The following is an 18482-nucleotide window of genomic DNA, read 5'->3' on the forward strand; positions in this document are numbered from 1 at the left end:
GTGGCTCAGTGGGTTGGGCGTCTGCCTTCGGCTCAGGTCATTGTCTCAGGGTCCTGGGATCCAGCCCTCCATCAGGCTCTCTGCTTGGCAGGGGGCCTGCTTCCCTCTCTCTCTGCCTGCCTCTCTGCCTACTTGTGATCTCTATCTGTCAAATAAATAAATAAAATCTGTAAAAAAAAAAAAAAGGACTCTCTTAGTTTCCTGGTGCTGCTGTAACAAGTTACCACGGTTGGAATGCTTGCTAACAATAGAAATCTATCTTCTCCCAGTTGTAGAGGCTAGACACTGAGAATCAATGTGTTGGCAGGGCCATGCCTCCTTTAAGACTCTAGTTCGAATCCTCCCTTGCCTCTTCCCACCTTCTGGTGGTGGCTGGCACTCTTTGACATTCTGTGGCTTGTGGGTGAGCCTCCCATCTTTGCCTCCATCACCACATTGTACTCACCACAGTGGGTCTGCTTCTAGGTCTCTTCTCTTCCTCAAACAGGGTAAGCCAGCTGCTGGGTTTGGGGCTCACTCTCACTGAAAATGACCTCATCTTCACTTGAATACATCTGCAAAGATCCTATTTCCTAATCAGGTCACATTCATAGGTACTTCTACATATCTCTTTTGCAGTCTATAAATCAACCCACAATGAGGACTAAATGAAATAATACAGAAGGAGGGCATGCTGCAGTACCTGGAACGTGGTATGGACTCAACCGGCTGCCTAGATTCACTCACTCACACCATTCCTGACTACCTGCGTACCCAAGGGTGAGATTCTTAATGTCTCTGTGCCTCAGTCTCCTCATTAGCAAATAGTAGTACCTCCTTCACTGGACCACGGAATAATGGCTTTCAATGCAATCACACAGGCAAACCCTCAGAGCAATACCTGCTACCCAGCAAGGAGTAAGAAAATGTTAACAATAAGAATTAACACTGTAATTCTACCCAACTTGACCTGCCCTTATGCTCAATTTTCTCTTTACAAATGGAGGAGTTTAAAATGTCAGAGATAACAGAAATGGGGGTGTTGTCTTGAAAAAAACTTAAAAAAAAAGAAACATAATTCCTCTGCCTGACCCTTCTTCCCCTTCAAAATATAGATAATTGTTTTGGTGACAGAAGCATCATGTCTCCTGTTACATGTGAGGTATGTGACTTCACCCTCCTCTGGTACTTTGGAAGCACCCCCTGGTTATGAGCAGGGGTGCAGAGACAGAGTCCTCGGGTACACCTGGCCATGGAGTGACATGCTTGATCACATGCTGTAATTTACTCTGAGGCTACACTTGGGTGTGGAGTCATAGTCCTCGGCCACATCTGAGCATGTTTAGGTCATACCTAGACATGGAGTCACATTCTGGGTCACACTCAGGTCTAGCGTCACAGTCCGGGATGACACCTTACTACTGTGGACCCAAGGCACTTGGCTTTGTCCTTTACCCACCAGACTTACTGACCCCATGAGCTACAGAACCTACCAACAGTTGTGCAGCCCAGCACTTCATAAATCTCTTGGCGGGTAGTAAGAGCTACCTCAGTAGACCTAAAACCTAATATTACATTTTCGCTGGAGTGAGAAATACTGTTGTTCAAGTTGAAGATTTCCAGATGTAATCCCTTACATTCTTCCCAGAGGTGACATAGCACTGGGCCACAGTGAACGAATACTTTCTAGTTGATTAACTGGTACAGAAACATACCCCAAATTACATAAAGCATACTTTTAACCACCAACAAAACAATTTCAAAACCACAGAACTAATAAGTCAGAGGATTTCTTTAAATAAACTTAAATCTGGGAATTAGAAGTATGCATATGCCTTCCACTGCTGGGTAGGCACGTAAAGGGTGATTGTTTTGATTATGAGGAAGTCAACGAAGACAGCCTTTATAAACTAAATTATTTATGAGGTATAGTCACATAGTTCTAATATGTGTATGTGTTCTTATTACAACTTCTTGTTTTTATCCTTGAGGGTATTAATTTTAGAAAAATACACAAATAGAATATCCTTATTACAATAAAAGAAAAATTTATTAGACCTTTCTATCAGAAACAAAATACTGTCTACTTTCAATAAGAATATTAAATATGTATGGCACTTTTTGTTTTCATGTTAATATTCTATTTACAATCTACATATGACCCACACCTTTAAGATAGTTATTCTTTACATATACAGACACACACTCAAACTGGTTAACATGAAGAGTGGAGTGTTCTTTCTGCTACATAATTCGAATATGAACAAGCTTTGTCCTGGTCTTATGCAAATACATTATCCTTTAATTTACAAACTTACTTAGCAACAGCTTGAGAAGGAAAAATTGAATTTAATATACCAAATTTATTATATTGGCTCGTACAATATGCACATTTGAAAATACTTAGCTGCCTTCAAATAAAAAATCCTTTCCCTTACCACTGATTTTTTTCTAATTTTACTATAAGTGTTTTACATTAATATCAGCAATGTCCCTCTTTATTTTATCTCGGTCTTGTAATTTTCAGTGGAGAGGACATTGGAAAAAAGAAAACAAAAGCAGGCAATGGGTTTAGAAAACCTCCTGATTATTGATGTCGATAATTCTTGTGGCCGTCACTGCTATCGGGAGTTGATCCTGAGATTCTAGCAAGGTAAAGAGGGATGGAGAGAAAGGGACCCAGACTGGAATTAAATGGTGTAAATGCTCCATTTCCCACTTTGAGAAACCACACCTTGGTAATCCAGGGCACACCCTTGCTAATCAATACTTCGTATCAGGAAATGTTTCTTGTTTTTTGGCAAACTTTTTACTTTGTAGACAGACCATCCTCGGTGGTCCTGAAGGCAGAAAATCGGGAATGTTTGTATCCTAATTGCCAGCTGTCTTTCTAGAGTCACCTGTACCATCGGAGGTGTGGAAGCTCAGTGAGATACTAAAGATAGAGTCAGCAGAATCCTGTGGTCTGTGGTAAAGAAGCAAGGCTGCAGAACTCTGGCCAATCAAGCCCGAGTCCCCAGTTCCTGACTTATTACTCCTTGTTACTCCTAAACAACTGACTGGACATTTTCTTTCCTAGTCTCACCTACTGCAGGCAGCTGCAACCCTCATCTGGTAATCACAACCACTTCCACAACACGAGCCAACTTGCGCCCCCTTTGGAAGTTCACATGAAGAGCTGTCTGTTTTCAAATTTCTTTTTCCACAACCTGGATTCTAACATCGTAATAAACCTGAGACCAAAGACCTACATAACAGCTTCTTCCTCTTCTAGAAAGTTTTTATTCTTTTTTATGGCAGGGATGGGGGGGTGGTTTAAATACATACAAAATGTAGCATCTTAACCACTTTTAAGTGTCTATTTTAGTGGCATTAGATACATTCACACTGTTGTACAGAACTCTTCATCTTGTAAAATGGAAACTCTATACTCATTAACAATGACTCCCCATTCCCTGTCTCCCACCAGCCCTTAGTCTCTATGATGCTGACTGTTCTGGGTGCTTCATATAAATGGAATCAAGGGGCCCCTGGGTAGCTCAGTTGTTAAGCATCTGCTTTCGGCTTGGGTCATGGTCCCAGGGCTCTGGGATTGAGCCCTGCATCAGGATCCCTGCTCAACAGGGCAGTCTGCTTCTCCCTCTCCCACTCCCCCTGCTTGTGTTCCCTCTCTCGCTGTGTCTCTCTCTGTCAAATAAATAAAGAAAGAAAGAACTTTGGGAAAAAAAAAATGGAAGCAAACAGTACTTGTCTTTTTCTCTACCTTTCCCAACTCCCTTTAATCTATTTCAAACATGCTCTCTCTCATGGGAGAAGTCATTCTTTTTTAATCTCTTTCTTACCCTTTCCCTCTGGGAGAAAAAAACAAATTAAACCCTGCCTGGCCTCTCTTCCCTTCTTCTCTCCATTTATAAGCCTCCATTAAAAAAGGGAGGGTTGGGAACTACTGAGATAATAATTTTCTGATTCTTTTATATCAGCATGAGTTTTAGTATATGTGCTGCCGAAGCAAGCACTATATCAGCATGAGTTTTGAAAAGTGATTAACCATACAAGAGAACTAGATGCCAACATATAAAATCTCCAAAATGGCCTGAAGTTCTTTTCAAAATCTTCATAAAAGTTTCAATTTAACTCTGTTCACCTTGATTAAACTTATTTCCCTTAAGCAGGAAGCGTCTTTTAACTCATTTGTACTGCTTTTTGTTTGGAGGCTGATTCTCAGTATTCCAATAATAGTGTTTGAAGAGACTAAAGAGAAAACACTTCCCAACAGAGTATATAGATTTCAACCCTGTGGTGGGTTAAAGAAGTTTTTGAGGATGAGAGTCAACCAAATCACAATGTTTAATACTATGTCTCTAGGAAAGTATTCTCTGTTCCACACAGTCCCTGAGAAATGAACTTCTGGAATACAAGTTATTTATAAAATGGGGACTGAGTCTGTGCTATATACTTCCTAGCGATTTTCATTAGCAATACAGAGCTGAAAGCCATTGGCCAACTCAAAGCCACAGGACACGCAGTGAACATTGAGAGAAGCGGACAACCAGGTCATAGCGCCAGCATGTCTTCCAGACCCCTTGCTGGAGTATATGGCCAACAGAGTTCAAGACCCAACTGGTATAGGCTGAACCTATAGATTCTATAAACATTCTATGATTCTGAATACCTGTATGGTTTTTGGGATGTATTTTCTTCCACTGCATGTTAAAGAACACATGGTTCACTATGGCACATACAGACACTGAAGACCCCATGGGAGAGGGCACTAAAGTCAGAGAAGTTTTCCAAGAGAACAAGTCAGAGCTACAGAAGCAAGCCTGGAGCAGAAGCCAGCCAGCTAACTGTATTGTTCAGCAGAAGCTACTTAAAGAAGGATATAAAAAAGAGCTACAAAAGAGAAAGTTAAAGAAAATCCCAACTCTTGCATAAATTGCCAATTTAAAGATAACATATTAGCTGAAGGTCCAATGAATCTCTGAGCTGGGAATGTTGATCAAAAAGTTCTGATCTGGGGGTACCTGGGGGGTGCAGTCAATTAAGTGTCTGACTCTTGGCTTCAGCTCAGGTTGTGATCTCAGGATCATGAGATCGAGCCTGGTGCTGGGCTCCAGGCTCAGTACACAGTCTGCTTGGACTCTCTCTCCCTCTCCCTCTGCCCTTTCCTCCCCATATCTCTAAAATAAATAAATAAATCTTTAAAAAAAAGTTATGATCTGAACAGGGAAGTACAAATAGCAATTGAGATCAAGTTACTGTCAGGGCAAAAGACATGCTAACGAGCAGTCTCCTTTTTTCTCCCCAAAGGTCTGTGTAGGACTGGAGGCAGCTGCCTTGGTCAGGGAACCTAGAGTTCCCTCCCTTTGCAATTAATGGAGAAGAAAGAAAGTGGCTTTCATGGACTTTTGTTTATTTGTTTGAGGTCTCGTGTTTTGGGCCAGGCCATTTGTCACAAAGAACATTAACTCCCTCTCTAAACTCTTTGAACTATTAAAGCCACTTTCACATTATTTAGCGCTCAACTCTCTGTGAAGTATTCTTCAAATACTTGGTGCACACAAATCTGGCCTCCTCATTAGGATTATAAACAACCTAAAGGCAACTAAATTGACTTGTACTTCATGAGAATCTCTGAAGCATGTGGGTGGTCAGTCGGTTAAGTGCCTTCAGCTCAGGTTATGAACTCAGAGTCCTGGGATAGAGCCCCACATCAGACTCCCTGTTCGGTGGCAAGCCTGCTTCTCCCTCTCCTTCTACCCCTCCTCCCTGCTCATTCTCCCTCTCTATCTGCATCTCAAATAAAGCAATAAATAAAATCTTAAAAAAAAAAAAAAAAGAATCACCCATATACCTAAACATGGCTGGGCATGGATGGGGTCTCTGACAAACACAAGTTGTCAAACTCATAGGACGAAGTTCTCGGAGTCACAAGCCTTAAAGCAACAATAACTCCACATGCCCATCTCAGCCCGGCTTCCCAGGAAGAGCATGGACAGAGAATGGAAGATTGGTAGTCATCAGGAATCACAACAGGGTAGAGAAATCCTGAGTCCTGTGCATGGGGGAAACTGCTTACCACCTAGAGCCTACCAGCTCCATGACTGCAGGAACTGTGTTTTGTTCCCCACCCAGCACCAAGCATCCAGTAGGGACTCAGAAAATATATGCTGAATAAATGATAAACATAGGAAACACTTTGGTCTCTTGGATGAGTATCCCCACACCTTGTGTTTTCCTTCATTCATCATTTATCACCAAGATGCAAAAGTTAAAATGACTCTAGAAAACAAACCAACACCAACTTGGTACCACATGGTACCCACATGGTACCCAGGGAGGTGTGTACTTCCTCTTGGGCCTGCCCAGTGTGTGTGTTGTGGGGAGGGGGAGGAAGGTCACTGGCCTGCAAGCTACAGGTCTGGGACTTGCTGTGGAGGGACAAGAGCTGCTCTCCTTGAGAGAAATGGCCGGATGTCAGATCAAGCTCTTGGCAGCCCCCAGGCAGTGGAACATTGCTCTGCATGGTCCCTGTCTGGCTGGCAGCTTCCTGCCAGGGAAGGCTGCCAAGTGGGTTGTGACAGCTGTGCAGTGCACAACTCTCCAAGGTTCTTTGGTGCACTGCCATTTCTGACCTGCCTCTCTGCTACTCGTGGGAAGTAGCTAGGAAGTTCTGGTGCTCAGGGACCCCATTTTCCACTGGCTTTCATTTTTTAGCGGGATGCCTAACTATCCTGCTTTTTAAGATGGGAGTCATTGGAGATGGCCTTTAGCTTTTCTGGTTGACATGAACCTACTGATTCTGTGTGGTAAGAAGAACTGCATTTCACTCTGTTCCATATCAGTGTTGGTTTTCACTGGGACCACATGACCAAATTTGTTCACAAGACTTTCATCACAGTAATTGACATGTCATAGACTACAAGTAGGAGAAAACCTGTCTGTACAACTTTTTTTTTTTAAAGATTTTATATATTTATTTGACAGACAGAGATCACAAGCAGGCAGAGAGACAGAAGGAAACAGGCTCCCTGCTGAGCAAAGAACCGGATATGGGACTCGATCCCAGAACTCTGGGAGTCATGACCTGAGCCGAAGGCAGCGGCTTTAACCCACTGAGCCACCCAGGTGCCCCAACCTTTTTTTTTTTTTTAAATAAAGATTTTATTTATTTATTTCACAGACAGAGATCACAAGTAGGCAGAGAGGCAGGCGGAGAGAGGAGGAAGCAGGCTCCCTGCTGAGCAGAAAGCCCAATGTGGGGCTCAATCCCAGGACCCCGAGATCATGACCTAAGCCGAAGGCAGAGGCTTTAGCCCACTGAGCCACCCAAGCAACCCCTGAATATTTTTTTTAAATTAAAGATAGTCTTGTAACTATTTATTTCTTTTGAAAAAGAAATGTCAAATTCGTAATGCTTAGTATTTGGAATGTTTACACCTTAAAGGATTTTGATAAAGGACTACATTATTTTTTATAGTTTACTAAAGTGGCAATCCTTATTTAAAATTGCCAATAAGTAAACCCAAGTTTCTATCAGGAGATGCATAAGCATTAACTTAGATTCTTTTCTGCACTGAAAGATGAAAAGTTAAAAGTGACATTTCAGACATTACCTTTTAGCATCATTCGTCCAGTGGATCCTCCAAAAGTACTGAGTAGGCCACTTCTTGCTCCCAAAGATGTGGTTGCTTCTAGGAGAGAGCCCGTGATGTACTGAGATATGGACGTTCTCTGGAGGGTGGCCCGGTACTCACATATGGTGTCTTGGACACACTGTTTTAAGCATGGACCAATGCTAATCCTTTCATGGGCTGCCTCGGAGGCCGGGAGATTTGTGAAGACATGGAGAAGAGATTCAATTGTATTTTCTATTTCTTCTCTGCTTCTCACTGCATTGTAGATCTGTGAATAGCACAGAGTACAGGAAGTATTAATCTAGTTTCTTAGAAAAGCAAATTAGTTTGTTGACAAAATGCCAGGATGACTTATGAAGAAAGAAGGCTCAGTTGCTCTAAGCACAAACACTCTTGAGCACTGGACTCATGCATTAACCTGAACATTCTACAGACACCATTTATTTGGAAAAGCTATGTGCAGTTATGAAATCGGCCATTCAAACAACCCTGCTATCAAACAGAGCACTTACAAGTTGTTCCAACCAAAAATATATTCAGCTCAAATTTCTCCTCTTCCTCCCTAGCAGAGTGACAAAGTCAAACCTTCCCTTTTTGTCCTTTTGGACTCCCCTGAGTACCTGACTGTCCCAGGTCTGTCTGTCTCCAAAGAACACTTGAGCCTGACATTCATGAGGAATCTTTTCTCCATGTTCAAACTACTGCGAGGATGAGAAGGTCAGGGGAAGAAGTTCTATATTTCCCTCTTGGGCATAATCCTTCAATCCATCCGCTTGGTTCAAAATCTTTGTTTGACTCCTTTTGCCTCTTCAATCTTTCTCACCTTCCACCTCCAATGAGTTGACAGGTCCTGCCTATTCTTCTTGCTCTGTCTCTGTCACCATCCTGATTTCCTCTCCCCTTTATCATCTGAATTCACCACGAATTATCTCAAGGAGACAGTACAGTTAGGACCAGTTCCCACCCATAATTCCAATACAGTTGTTAGCATGTGTTTATACAGATCCCGCTCTGTGGGAGGCAGTGCACTGAAAGATGGGGGGCAGGCACAAAGAGCAGCACACATCTCCGGTGCTGAAAAGCTGCACAATCTAATTTAGAAGATGGAGCCTGAAAATTAAGAGGTTTGACAGTCTTACAGGGAGGGTCTGGGTTTGTGAAGGTCTCTGGGAAGCCTGAGACTTCTGGATGTATATAAAGAAAAGGGAAGAAATACTACATGGATGACTTAATTTAGTTTTCTGATAGTAGAATAAAAGTTTATTGTGTTGTCTCCACCTTAAGCACCTTGCTTAATTCATCAGATCAACAAGCGGCTATTTTGTATTTATATATCAGTTATGTGTCAGGTCTTGGTAAATAAGATAGCTTTTCCCAGGCACAGAGTTCAAAGTCTAGTAAGGGAGACAGATAGATAAGCAGAGAGTTCACAGTAGGGTGAAAATGGAGAAATCCCTCTAGTGACATCAAGGAGTACCCAAGCAAGAAAAGACTCTCACATGTCCTCCAGGCTGTGCATGCAACCCTGTGATGCTGCACACTCCAAGGCTCACTTTAACCAGGACCCACCGGCCCTCAAGAAAACACCTACTGAGCTCTGCTAGGTCCTTAGGAGACCCTAGAATGTTCCTAGAACACCCCTGGTATTCAAACTGCACTGACTCTAACTAGATTTCTACTCTGCCTTCCATCCCCAACTGGTAGATACTTGCCACTTGAAGGAAAAGTGTGAATTTTGAGCTTTAAATATCTGCCATTAAATTTCTTGTGACCAGTGTGGCCAGGTAGATGTTGTGCTGGGGCAGAAAGAGCCCAGGCCTTGGGGTCAAGTATGTGGGTCGTATGGCTGGCTCTGCCTGGACCAGCTAAAGAGAGGGTCATAAACATGAACAAGATGACTTAAATACTTAGAGAAAGCTTACTCTTCTGTAAAGTGGGGATACTAACGCTCCTTCTTAGAGACTTTGTGGGATTCACCAAGACCATATATGTAAAGTGCTCAACCTAGGGTTTTCAAATGACAACCATTACTATTGGGCAAGCAGAGTATGGATTCTTCCATCCTCAAGGAATAGCAGGTGCTTGTATAATAACAAAGCACAGTCTGTGAAATTCACCATGATGGGGTTGTACCCTTGCTCCTATGTGCTGCTTGATAATATCATCCTCCCTTATTTGGGTATATTGCAAGGGCAAACCGGGGTTGAGTGTTGCAAAGCTCAGGACATTGCCTTTCCTCTTACAGTTTCGAATCATAGAGGCAATGTCCAACACACTAAGTCTCAATGAATCCTTAAGAAGTTTAAATGCTCTAGAAGTTCAGAGAAAAGAATCCACTGTGAGGTTTGATGGCTAAAGAGGGCTTCGGAGGAAAGCAGATTTAAGCTGTGCCTTGGAAAACAGGCACGGCTCTGATCAGAGCAGCTGGGGGAGGCAAATCACATTGTAAGCAAGGGTGAAGAGGCTGGAAAACAGAAAATGCCCTAAGGACAGTGAGCAGAACAGGGTATTTAGAGCAGAGAATGAGTGTTAAGGCATAACTGGAAAACCAGAAAGGTCAGCTGGCCTGATAAAGGAGAGCCTCGAATGTCAGGCAAAGAGGTTTAATCCATCAGAGGTAGGGAAACCTTCACTTTTTGGGGTTTATTTATTTTTATTAGAGGAATGATGCTAAAAGGGTTTTATTTTACAAAGATTAATATGCTGATCGTTCTTAGTTACTAATGGGTTTACCTATCACCTACTTTCTTTACACGCCAAGCTGCTCCATTGCTCACTTGTTACCTTATGCATTCCAGTTTCCACAACACTCCTTCAGAGATCCCCAGTGGCTCGTTCAGTCCCTCATCCTGCTTCCCATAAATGTTTTCCTCAAATCATTAGATCTAGAGGGATTGGAGGAAATAAGGACTCCTTGATCACTGAAACACTTAGCATCCACTTCTCCTTTTGAAAATTTACATTGCATATTAGGATATTAAAGACAGGGGCACCTGGGTGGCTCAGTGGGTTAAGCCTCTGCCTTCAGCTCAGGTCATGATCTCCTGGGATCGAGCCCCATACTGGGGTCTCTGCTCAGTAGGGAGCCTGCTTCCTCCTCTCTCTCTGCCTGCCTCTCTGCCTGCTTGTGATCTCTCTGTCAAATAAATAAATAAAATCTTAAAAAAAAAAGGATATTAAAGACAATGAAAAAGGTCAGAGTAAAGAAATCCATTTTACTTTGTTTTACTGAGTGTTTGGAGTATTTCTGTTACTTGACCATGGATTTCTTTTTCTTTCTTCCTTCCTCCTTCCCTCCATCCGTCCTTCCTTCCTTCCTTTTTAAGAACCCATTCTGTGAACGTAGTGTTGTAGCAAATAATTTACTTGAATCAAGTGGCCTTTTCTTATGTTCTCTTTTCCTTGACCTCTGTGAAATCTCTGAAATAGACAATCATTCATCTTTCCTCAAGTCCTGTCTCTCTTATTACCTTACTGCTCCATCTTTGCCTTATTCGGCGGCTCCCCTTCCTCCACGGGCCTTTGGGACAGGTGTAATGCAATAGAGATGTGCCACCCAGCGCCTCATGTAGGGGAGTGACATACTGGCTGGCCATGGGTCAGATTTATCAGAAGACCCGTTTGATCGGACACATAGTATTTTAAAATCAAGATGGTGGGGGCACCTGGCTGGCTCAGTTGGTAGAGCATGTGACTCTTGAACTTGGGGTCATGATTTGTGCCCTACATTGGATGCAAAAGTTACATAAAGACATAAATAAATCTTTAAAAAATAAAATAAAATCAGGAAAATTTATATACACATTTGAAGTTACAGCATTTCCTAAAAACTGGAACAATCTGGCAACACTGAACATTCCCATTCCCCTGTGCTGTCAAATGGCTAGACCTTTCCCTGCTGCCTGGGGCATGAGTTCTTCAGTTGACACCAGTCCCCACTCCTCTCTAGTGGTCATATATTCCCAGTACCTGGTCACTCTTAGTATATAAGTGTGTGACCCATGCCTTAATGGGATATGAACCGAGCTCCCTCAACATGTAGTGAACTCCCCTAACATGTCCTCTGGGTGACCTTCCCTTTGTTAGTTGCCAAGGAGACACAGAGAAAGTCACAGTCTCTGCTCTCAAGGGGTGTTGCTGTTTATCTCCAACATATGTAAATGTTATGTATATATTCAATAATCGACTGCCATCAGCCACTTGTTTCCAAGTCCCTAAACTTCTCTGAAGAAATAAAGATGTAGAATTCTAGACTAAACTCCCCCACCATTGTTAACACTCCACTAAAAACAAAAAAGAATCAACATGTTCTACCAAGATCTGGACCAAAACATTCCAGTCATACCAATACTAGGTAAGCTTTAATAAGGTAGATGTTGGAAGGCTGAAACATAGATAAAGTGCTGATAGATATGGCATTGCTCAGGGAACAAGTTAAAATCAGGCTACAAACACTTATTAGATCATCCACTTACAAAAAAAGAAGCAACCATGGAAAGTCCCACATATATATAGAGTAGGAAGAGGAAGAGGATGTAGTATAGAATAGTCATTATAAATGTGGCTCTGGAGTGTTGGTTTGAATCCTAGCTCCCCTGCTTCCCAGCTGTGTGACCTTGGATAGGTTGCTTTGCTATTCTGTGCCTTGTGTCCTTTTCTCCAATATGGGACTATAATAGTATCTGCCTCATAAAATTGAGGTAATGATTATAAGCTTTTATAAATGTAATTGATTAGAACAGCACCTGCCACCTAATAAATACTCAACAAATATTGTTTTTTACAATGATGGCAACAATGCTGATTGAGGTAGACTGTAAAAATGGTCATATGTTATTTCCCTCACTGATTCTGGGCCAGGTCTGTGATTTGCTCAACCAATGGGAATTTAGCAAATGTGATGCATGCAAAGTCTTGAAAAATACTTGTACATTTGACCTTGTTCTCTTTTGCTGCTTTTGGGAACTCTGCAACAACTACCATGTGGGGAAGCCAGAATTAGCTTGCTGGAAGATGAGAAACCATGGCCTAGACACTCCTGTCACCCTGACGGATATTGCCTGCCAATAGCCAGACACATGGTGAGGTCATCCGAGATCCTAGATCATCCAATTGCCAGTCCAACTGCCGTCATAGATACATGAGAGAGCCCAGTAGAGTCTCCTGATCTAGACTTGGAGAACCACAAATTCACAGAAACAGGAGTTAAATACATGAGCGTTGTGAAAAGTCACTAAATTTTGGGAGTGCTTTGTTATAAAAGTTAACTGACAAAATGATGGTGTGTTGGGTACGACAAGTATTAACTTGCATCCACACACTAACCCTGTGAGGTTGATTTATTTTGCAGATGGAGACAGTAAGCCTAGAGAGGTGGAGAAATACAGCCAACTTTACCCAGCTAGTAAGAGGCTGAGCCAGGACTGAAATCTGGTTTGTCCAGCTCCGCGGTCCTTTATCCTTTGTACTAAATTGGTCACACCAAAAGCCCAAACAGCAGGATTCAAGAAAATATTATTATTTGGCAAAAGGTTTAAGTGATGTTTACATCGCTATTATTGTTTTGATTCATGATAATTCCTTTCATGGTCACCCTAAACTACTTCTGAAAATGGGCAAGTTATGACTAATGAATGGCCAAATACGTTTCCTTTATATGGAGATTTATAGTTTTAAATTACAAGGTAAAAAAATACATAAACTTTATCACACTCAATTAATGTGATAATAAGGGGCTGATAACTAGACAGACCACCACCCTGTAGGGGCCAATATCTTTTTTGAGATAAAATCAACATGTCACAACACAGCATCTAAGTTTGCCAAACATGTATGTGTCTGTTCATTAACTCAACAACTGATTTATATTTATTAAGCACATCCATTGCGGCAAGCTCAATTACTGGGTATCCCACCGTGAGCAAGAAGAACTTTATTTTAGTGTGGAAGGTGGTCAAAAAATATGTGGGTCAAATTAAGTTGATTAAAAATTGCAGACTATTATACAGTCAAGATTTATTTTGGATATAGGTTCCATAGGACTAGCTGAAGTGTTGGGAATGAGAAAAGGAAAGGAATCAAGGTTTCTACATTGGGTCATTGTTAAGTTCTTAGAGATTTAATATAGATCAATGTTGCAAACCGCAACCCCATTTGTGGACTATGAATGAATCTTTCTTATGGCTGTACACTACTCCCATTACGCCAGGTACTACCATCAAGCAGGATGACTTGGTATTATGAACTTAATTCACAGAAAAGTAAATAATGCTTAGACAACACTTAAAACATTTGTGTTCCTTATGACTCAAGAAAGAGGGATGCCTTATAGAAACCAGCACTGGCACATGGAGTTCAGAACTAAAACAAAATAACAGAAACATCCAAGACTGAGGAGAGCTGGGGCAATTCAGATGGAGAGAAAGCCGAAGACTTTAGTGCACAGAAAGGCATGAAGTAGCCAGTACACTACATCCATAGTGCTCACCCAGGAGGAAAGGCCCTTTCTCTACACAGCCACAAAGAGCTTTGTCTTAATTTGACTTCTATTGGGGTCAAAGAGGATACCAGTCAAGGGGAGTCAATTTCATAACTTGCTCTGTTGCAAAAGCTATCTTTCTGGGGTCAGAGTTATGGAAAATTATGATGTTTTTAGATTTGATGGCACATCTTCTTAATTTTTCAACAAGAGGAAAGCTTGTTACTTTGGTGTCCATCGACTCAATAATACTTGTAATAACTGCAACATTTATTGAGTGCTTAAAATGAAGTAGGTACTGAGCATTGACATGATCTCATTAAAATTTCAGAACAGCTCAAGGAAGAGGTATTACCTCTGTGCACACAGTGTGCACACAGCTAGGATTTAGCACCAAGGATTCTTTTTCTCTCAGCCAGAGCTACTACCCAGTTAGGGAATCCTATACTATAGTTGTCAAATCACTTTTCAGAGGGGATAATTGTAGTAACAATCCTTTCTTCTCTGTTTATTGTCTGTCTCCATCTAGAATATCAGCTTCATGAGGATTTTAATTTTTTTCATTGCTCTATCTCCAGTGTTTAGAAGTGTGTGGCATTATAGCTTCTCAATAAGTTCTTGATTAAATTAATAAATGTCTCTATTCTATATCTTCTCCAAGAACTTGGCTAGAGTCCTCCAGTTTTTTGGTCATGGATATATTGGATACATCTGAACAGGTGATATTGTAATGTCACTTGCATTTGCTGAATAACAGACATGGAAATCACATAGAAATGGCATGAAATGTTTCCAAAGTATCCAGAATGGCTACATCCAAATGTACACCTAACCAAAGGTGGCCTGCTCTGAGAAATTTACCAATAGTATAATATTATTCTATTATCATTTGCTGATTGAGAATGCTTAATCAGATCTAGTCTACATCCCGACTCTTCAAGAAAATGATGATTTGGAAATATTGGGGCTTAAAATAAACAGGATATGGATTCATACATTGACTCTCCTAATTCGGTTTAATTCAATGAATGTTCTTTAACATAAAGGGGTCAGCTGACATCTCCAATTAACTTAGTGTTATTTTTCAGTAACCCATACTTCCTAGCCTTCTTAAATGGGAGATGGAACATATTAACCTTAATTTTGATCATCATTATTTTCTAATACAGTGTATAGTAAGGGTCTTCATCATCTTTTTTTTTTTTAAATTGGGTTTATTTATTTATTTATTTGAGGCAAGAGAGTGTGTGGGATGGGTGAAGGGGCAGCAGGGAGAGGGAAGCAGACACTCTGCTGAGTGTGGAGCCCACTGCACACAGGTCTCTGTCCCACGACACTGAGATTGTGCCTGAACAGAAACCAAGAGTCAGACACTACACTGACTGAGACACCCAGGTGCCCCTAGTTAGGGTCTTATCAGTGTTCATCAATACCCATTGTCACTTGTCACTAGTGTCAATGTATGCACTTTTTTTTTCTTTTTAAATTAGGCTACTTATGGGCACCTGCATTAAGTGTCCTATTCTTGATTTTGTCTCTGGTCTTGATCTCAGGATCATGAGTTCAAGCCCCACATTGGGCTCTATCGTGGATATGGAGTCTATTTTATTTTATTTGTTTTGTTTTAAAGATTTTATTTATTTATTTGACAGAGAGAAAGATCACAGGTAGGCAGAGAGGCAGGCAGAGAGAGAGGGAGGAAGCAGGCTCCCTGCCGAGCAGAGTGCCCAATTGGGGCTCGATCCCAGGACCCTGAGATCGTGACCTCAGCCACAGAGGCTTAACCCACTGAGCCACCCAAGCGCCCCAATGTATGCACTTCTAATAGCACCTTTATCTCCCCACAATGTGATTCTTAAGTAGACTGAGCTAGAAAACCAAATAATCACATTTATTTGAACTGTGAGTTAATAGGGTGGATAACAACGCAGTTAGGAGCTGTGGTTTGGAAACCCCTTTTACTGACCTCATGGGTCCTTTTCCTAACTTCTGGAATCTAAAAGCAGTGTTTTAGAAGGCTGAAAATACTGAAGCTTGATGGGTGTGTGTGTCTAAACGAAATGGAATGATCAAAGAACTGCTGAATTTCCTGAAGAGTCAACAAAAACAGTGAGGCTGTTTCAAGGGGCGAGGACCGAAGCAAGTTGCAGACCTGAGCAGCAGGGGCCGGGAGTAGGATACTGGTAGCAGCCAGTCCCTTCCTCTGCCCTGGATTCCACATTCCATTCAAGTGCCTGAGCAGAGAATTCCATTCTACTGAGAATATTCAGACCATGCACGAGACGCTGACCAAACACAGCTCCAGGGAGCCAAAAATAAAGGCTTTTACTAAGGCCGGGCCAATTAACCAGAGCTCCACCACTGGCTTCTATGGGAAGTGAGATAAACCTTTATTACTTGCAGGAAACATCCAAGAAGTGTGAGAGGGTGTCCCCAGGACATTTGATAATCTAGGAATTTAACAGCCGGACAAGCCCTCCCACATAATTTCTTTCAAGCCACACTTAGCCCTGGGATTTTGCCTCCTCCATGCAGCCTTCCTCAGGCTCCAGCAAGAAGAGAGCATCTTCATTTTTGTGCTCCAACTACCCCTCTGCAAAACTCTCGGGGGGCACTTCCTGTGAAGTATGGAAGTCACTGTTTGACTCCCTTTCCAGACTGGGAGTTCCCAGAGGGAAAGAGCCATGTCTTATTTTAACAAGTCATCTCCAGCACAGAGCATACTACTTGGCACCCTGTAGGCAGTAGAGAGAGGGGACCAGAGAGAAATAGCTAAAGACTTGGAGCCAAGTTCCCAAAGTACTGTCCCCAGACCAGCATCGTCACCTGGCAACTTCTTAGAAAGGCAAATTCTTTGGCCCTGCTGGAAGTCTACTGAATCAAAAACTCTGGGGCTGGAGCCCTGAAATGTGTTGTCACAAGCCCTCCAGGCAACCTTGGTTGTGATAAAGTTTGAGAATCCCTCCCTAAGACTTTAAGGAGAAGATGTTACTTTTCATCTCTGACTGCACTTCTCACATTACCTGTCCCATAAATACTCACAACCATGTCACCTTTCTTTTAGAATGGGAGCTCCTGAGGGCAGCGATGAAGTCCTGTTGTATCGGTATTCTCCAAAGCCCCTAGCTTGCAGTCCAGTGCAGAGTAAATTGGACAAATGCTAGCTGAATGACGCAGCATCTGTCACAGAAGGTCCCTGTGGCTGTGACTGGAACAGGCCTTTCTAAAATGATGCTTCTGGCTGAATATTTCCAAAGATGAATCATGTCTGAGATACTAATTCTAATGGGTATCATCATACAGATGAATCATATCATAATGAGAAAACCTGGCTGCCAAGGATGCCTCTTGAAAAGAAAAAATCAAATCAGGACAAATGGATTATGTTGTGAGGCTTGGGATGTCAGGCCATGAATTAGGCCAACAGAAGGGATTTAATGGCCTGAACTACCAGGCTCCCTGCGGCTCAAAGGAGCAACCGGTCAGTTAATGAATCACATGGGGACAAAGCCCCTAAAAGAAAAAGAAAAAAAAAAAAAAAAACCTTTCACAAATCCTGCAGACCATGATACCTTGGCTCCAAGGCTCCAAAGCAGTGTTCTTGCTAAGCTGTGCACGTGTGAAGCTGTGAGGGACAGAAAGTTCCTGAAGTCCTATGGCTCCAGGCTGCTGTGTGTCCACACAGGTGGAGGGGACCAAGGCAGACACAGAGGGGTGGGTTGTTTACTTCCTGTGCCAGCTGAATCCCCACTCACCTTGTCCTGGCCTCTTCTGCCCCTTACTTCCTGGAGTCATTGCTTCTGGACCAACCAACACTACGTTTCCTTCTTGTACTCTTTGCCTGAAGCCTGACCTCCCTGAACATCCCACTATGACCACCAGAGGTAGAACAGCAGAACAGAAGCCTTGCAGTACAGAGGAAACAGCCTGGTCTTTGCATCACACTGATCATGATTCCTAGTGCTAGCATTTAGCAGCAGTGGGGAAGTAACCTGTGTTCCCCTCCCCGTTCCACCACGTTTTTATTTAAATTCTGGTTAGGTAACATACAGTGCAATATTGGAGGTTTCAGAAGAGAATTCGGTGATTCATCACTTACATACAACACCTAGTGCTCATCACAAGGGCCCTCCTTAATTCCCATCACTCACTTAGCCCATCCCCCACCCACCTCCCTCCAGCAACCCTCAGTTTGTTCTCTATCACTAAAAGTCTCTTATGATTTGCTTCCCTCTTCCTTTTTCCCTCCTTCCATATGTTTATCTGCTTTGTTTCTTAAATTCCACATATGAGTGAAATCCTGTGCTATTTGTCTTTCTTTTACTGACTTATTTCACTTAGCATAACACATCTAAGTTCTAGCTACTTCACTGCAAATGGCAAGATTG

General features: G+C 42.2%; 1 protein-coding gene across 6 annotated transcripts in view; it reads right to left on the reverse strand.

Moving 5' to 3' along the window:
• Nucleotides 1–18482, reverse strand: part of PLCE1 (phospholipase C epsilon 1) — a 325242-nt gene that overhangs the window by 176113 nt on the left and 130647 nt on the right. For all 6 annotated transcript variants that reach the window (XM_045068712.1, XM_004749638.3, XM_004749637.3 and 3 more), the window contains one exon: nt 7596–7884. In XM_045068712.1, coding sequence (XP_044924647.1) covers nt 7596–7884 — 289 coding nt within the window. The remainder of the gene's footprint in view (nt 1–7595; nt 7885–18482) is intronic.

Source organism: Mustela putorius, unplaced genomic scaffold (genome assembly GCF_011764305.1).
Source record: "Mustela putorius furo isolate JIRA1106 unplaced genomic scaffold, ASM1176430v1.1 tig00003909_pilon_pilon_pilon, whole genome shotgun sequence".
Taxonomy (NCBI): Eukaryota; Metazoa; Chordata; class Mammalia; order Carnivora; family Mustelidae; genus Mustela; species Mustela putorius.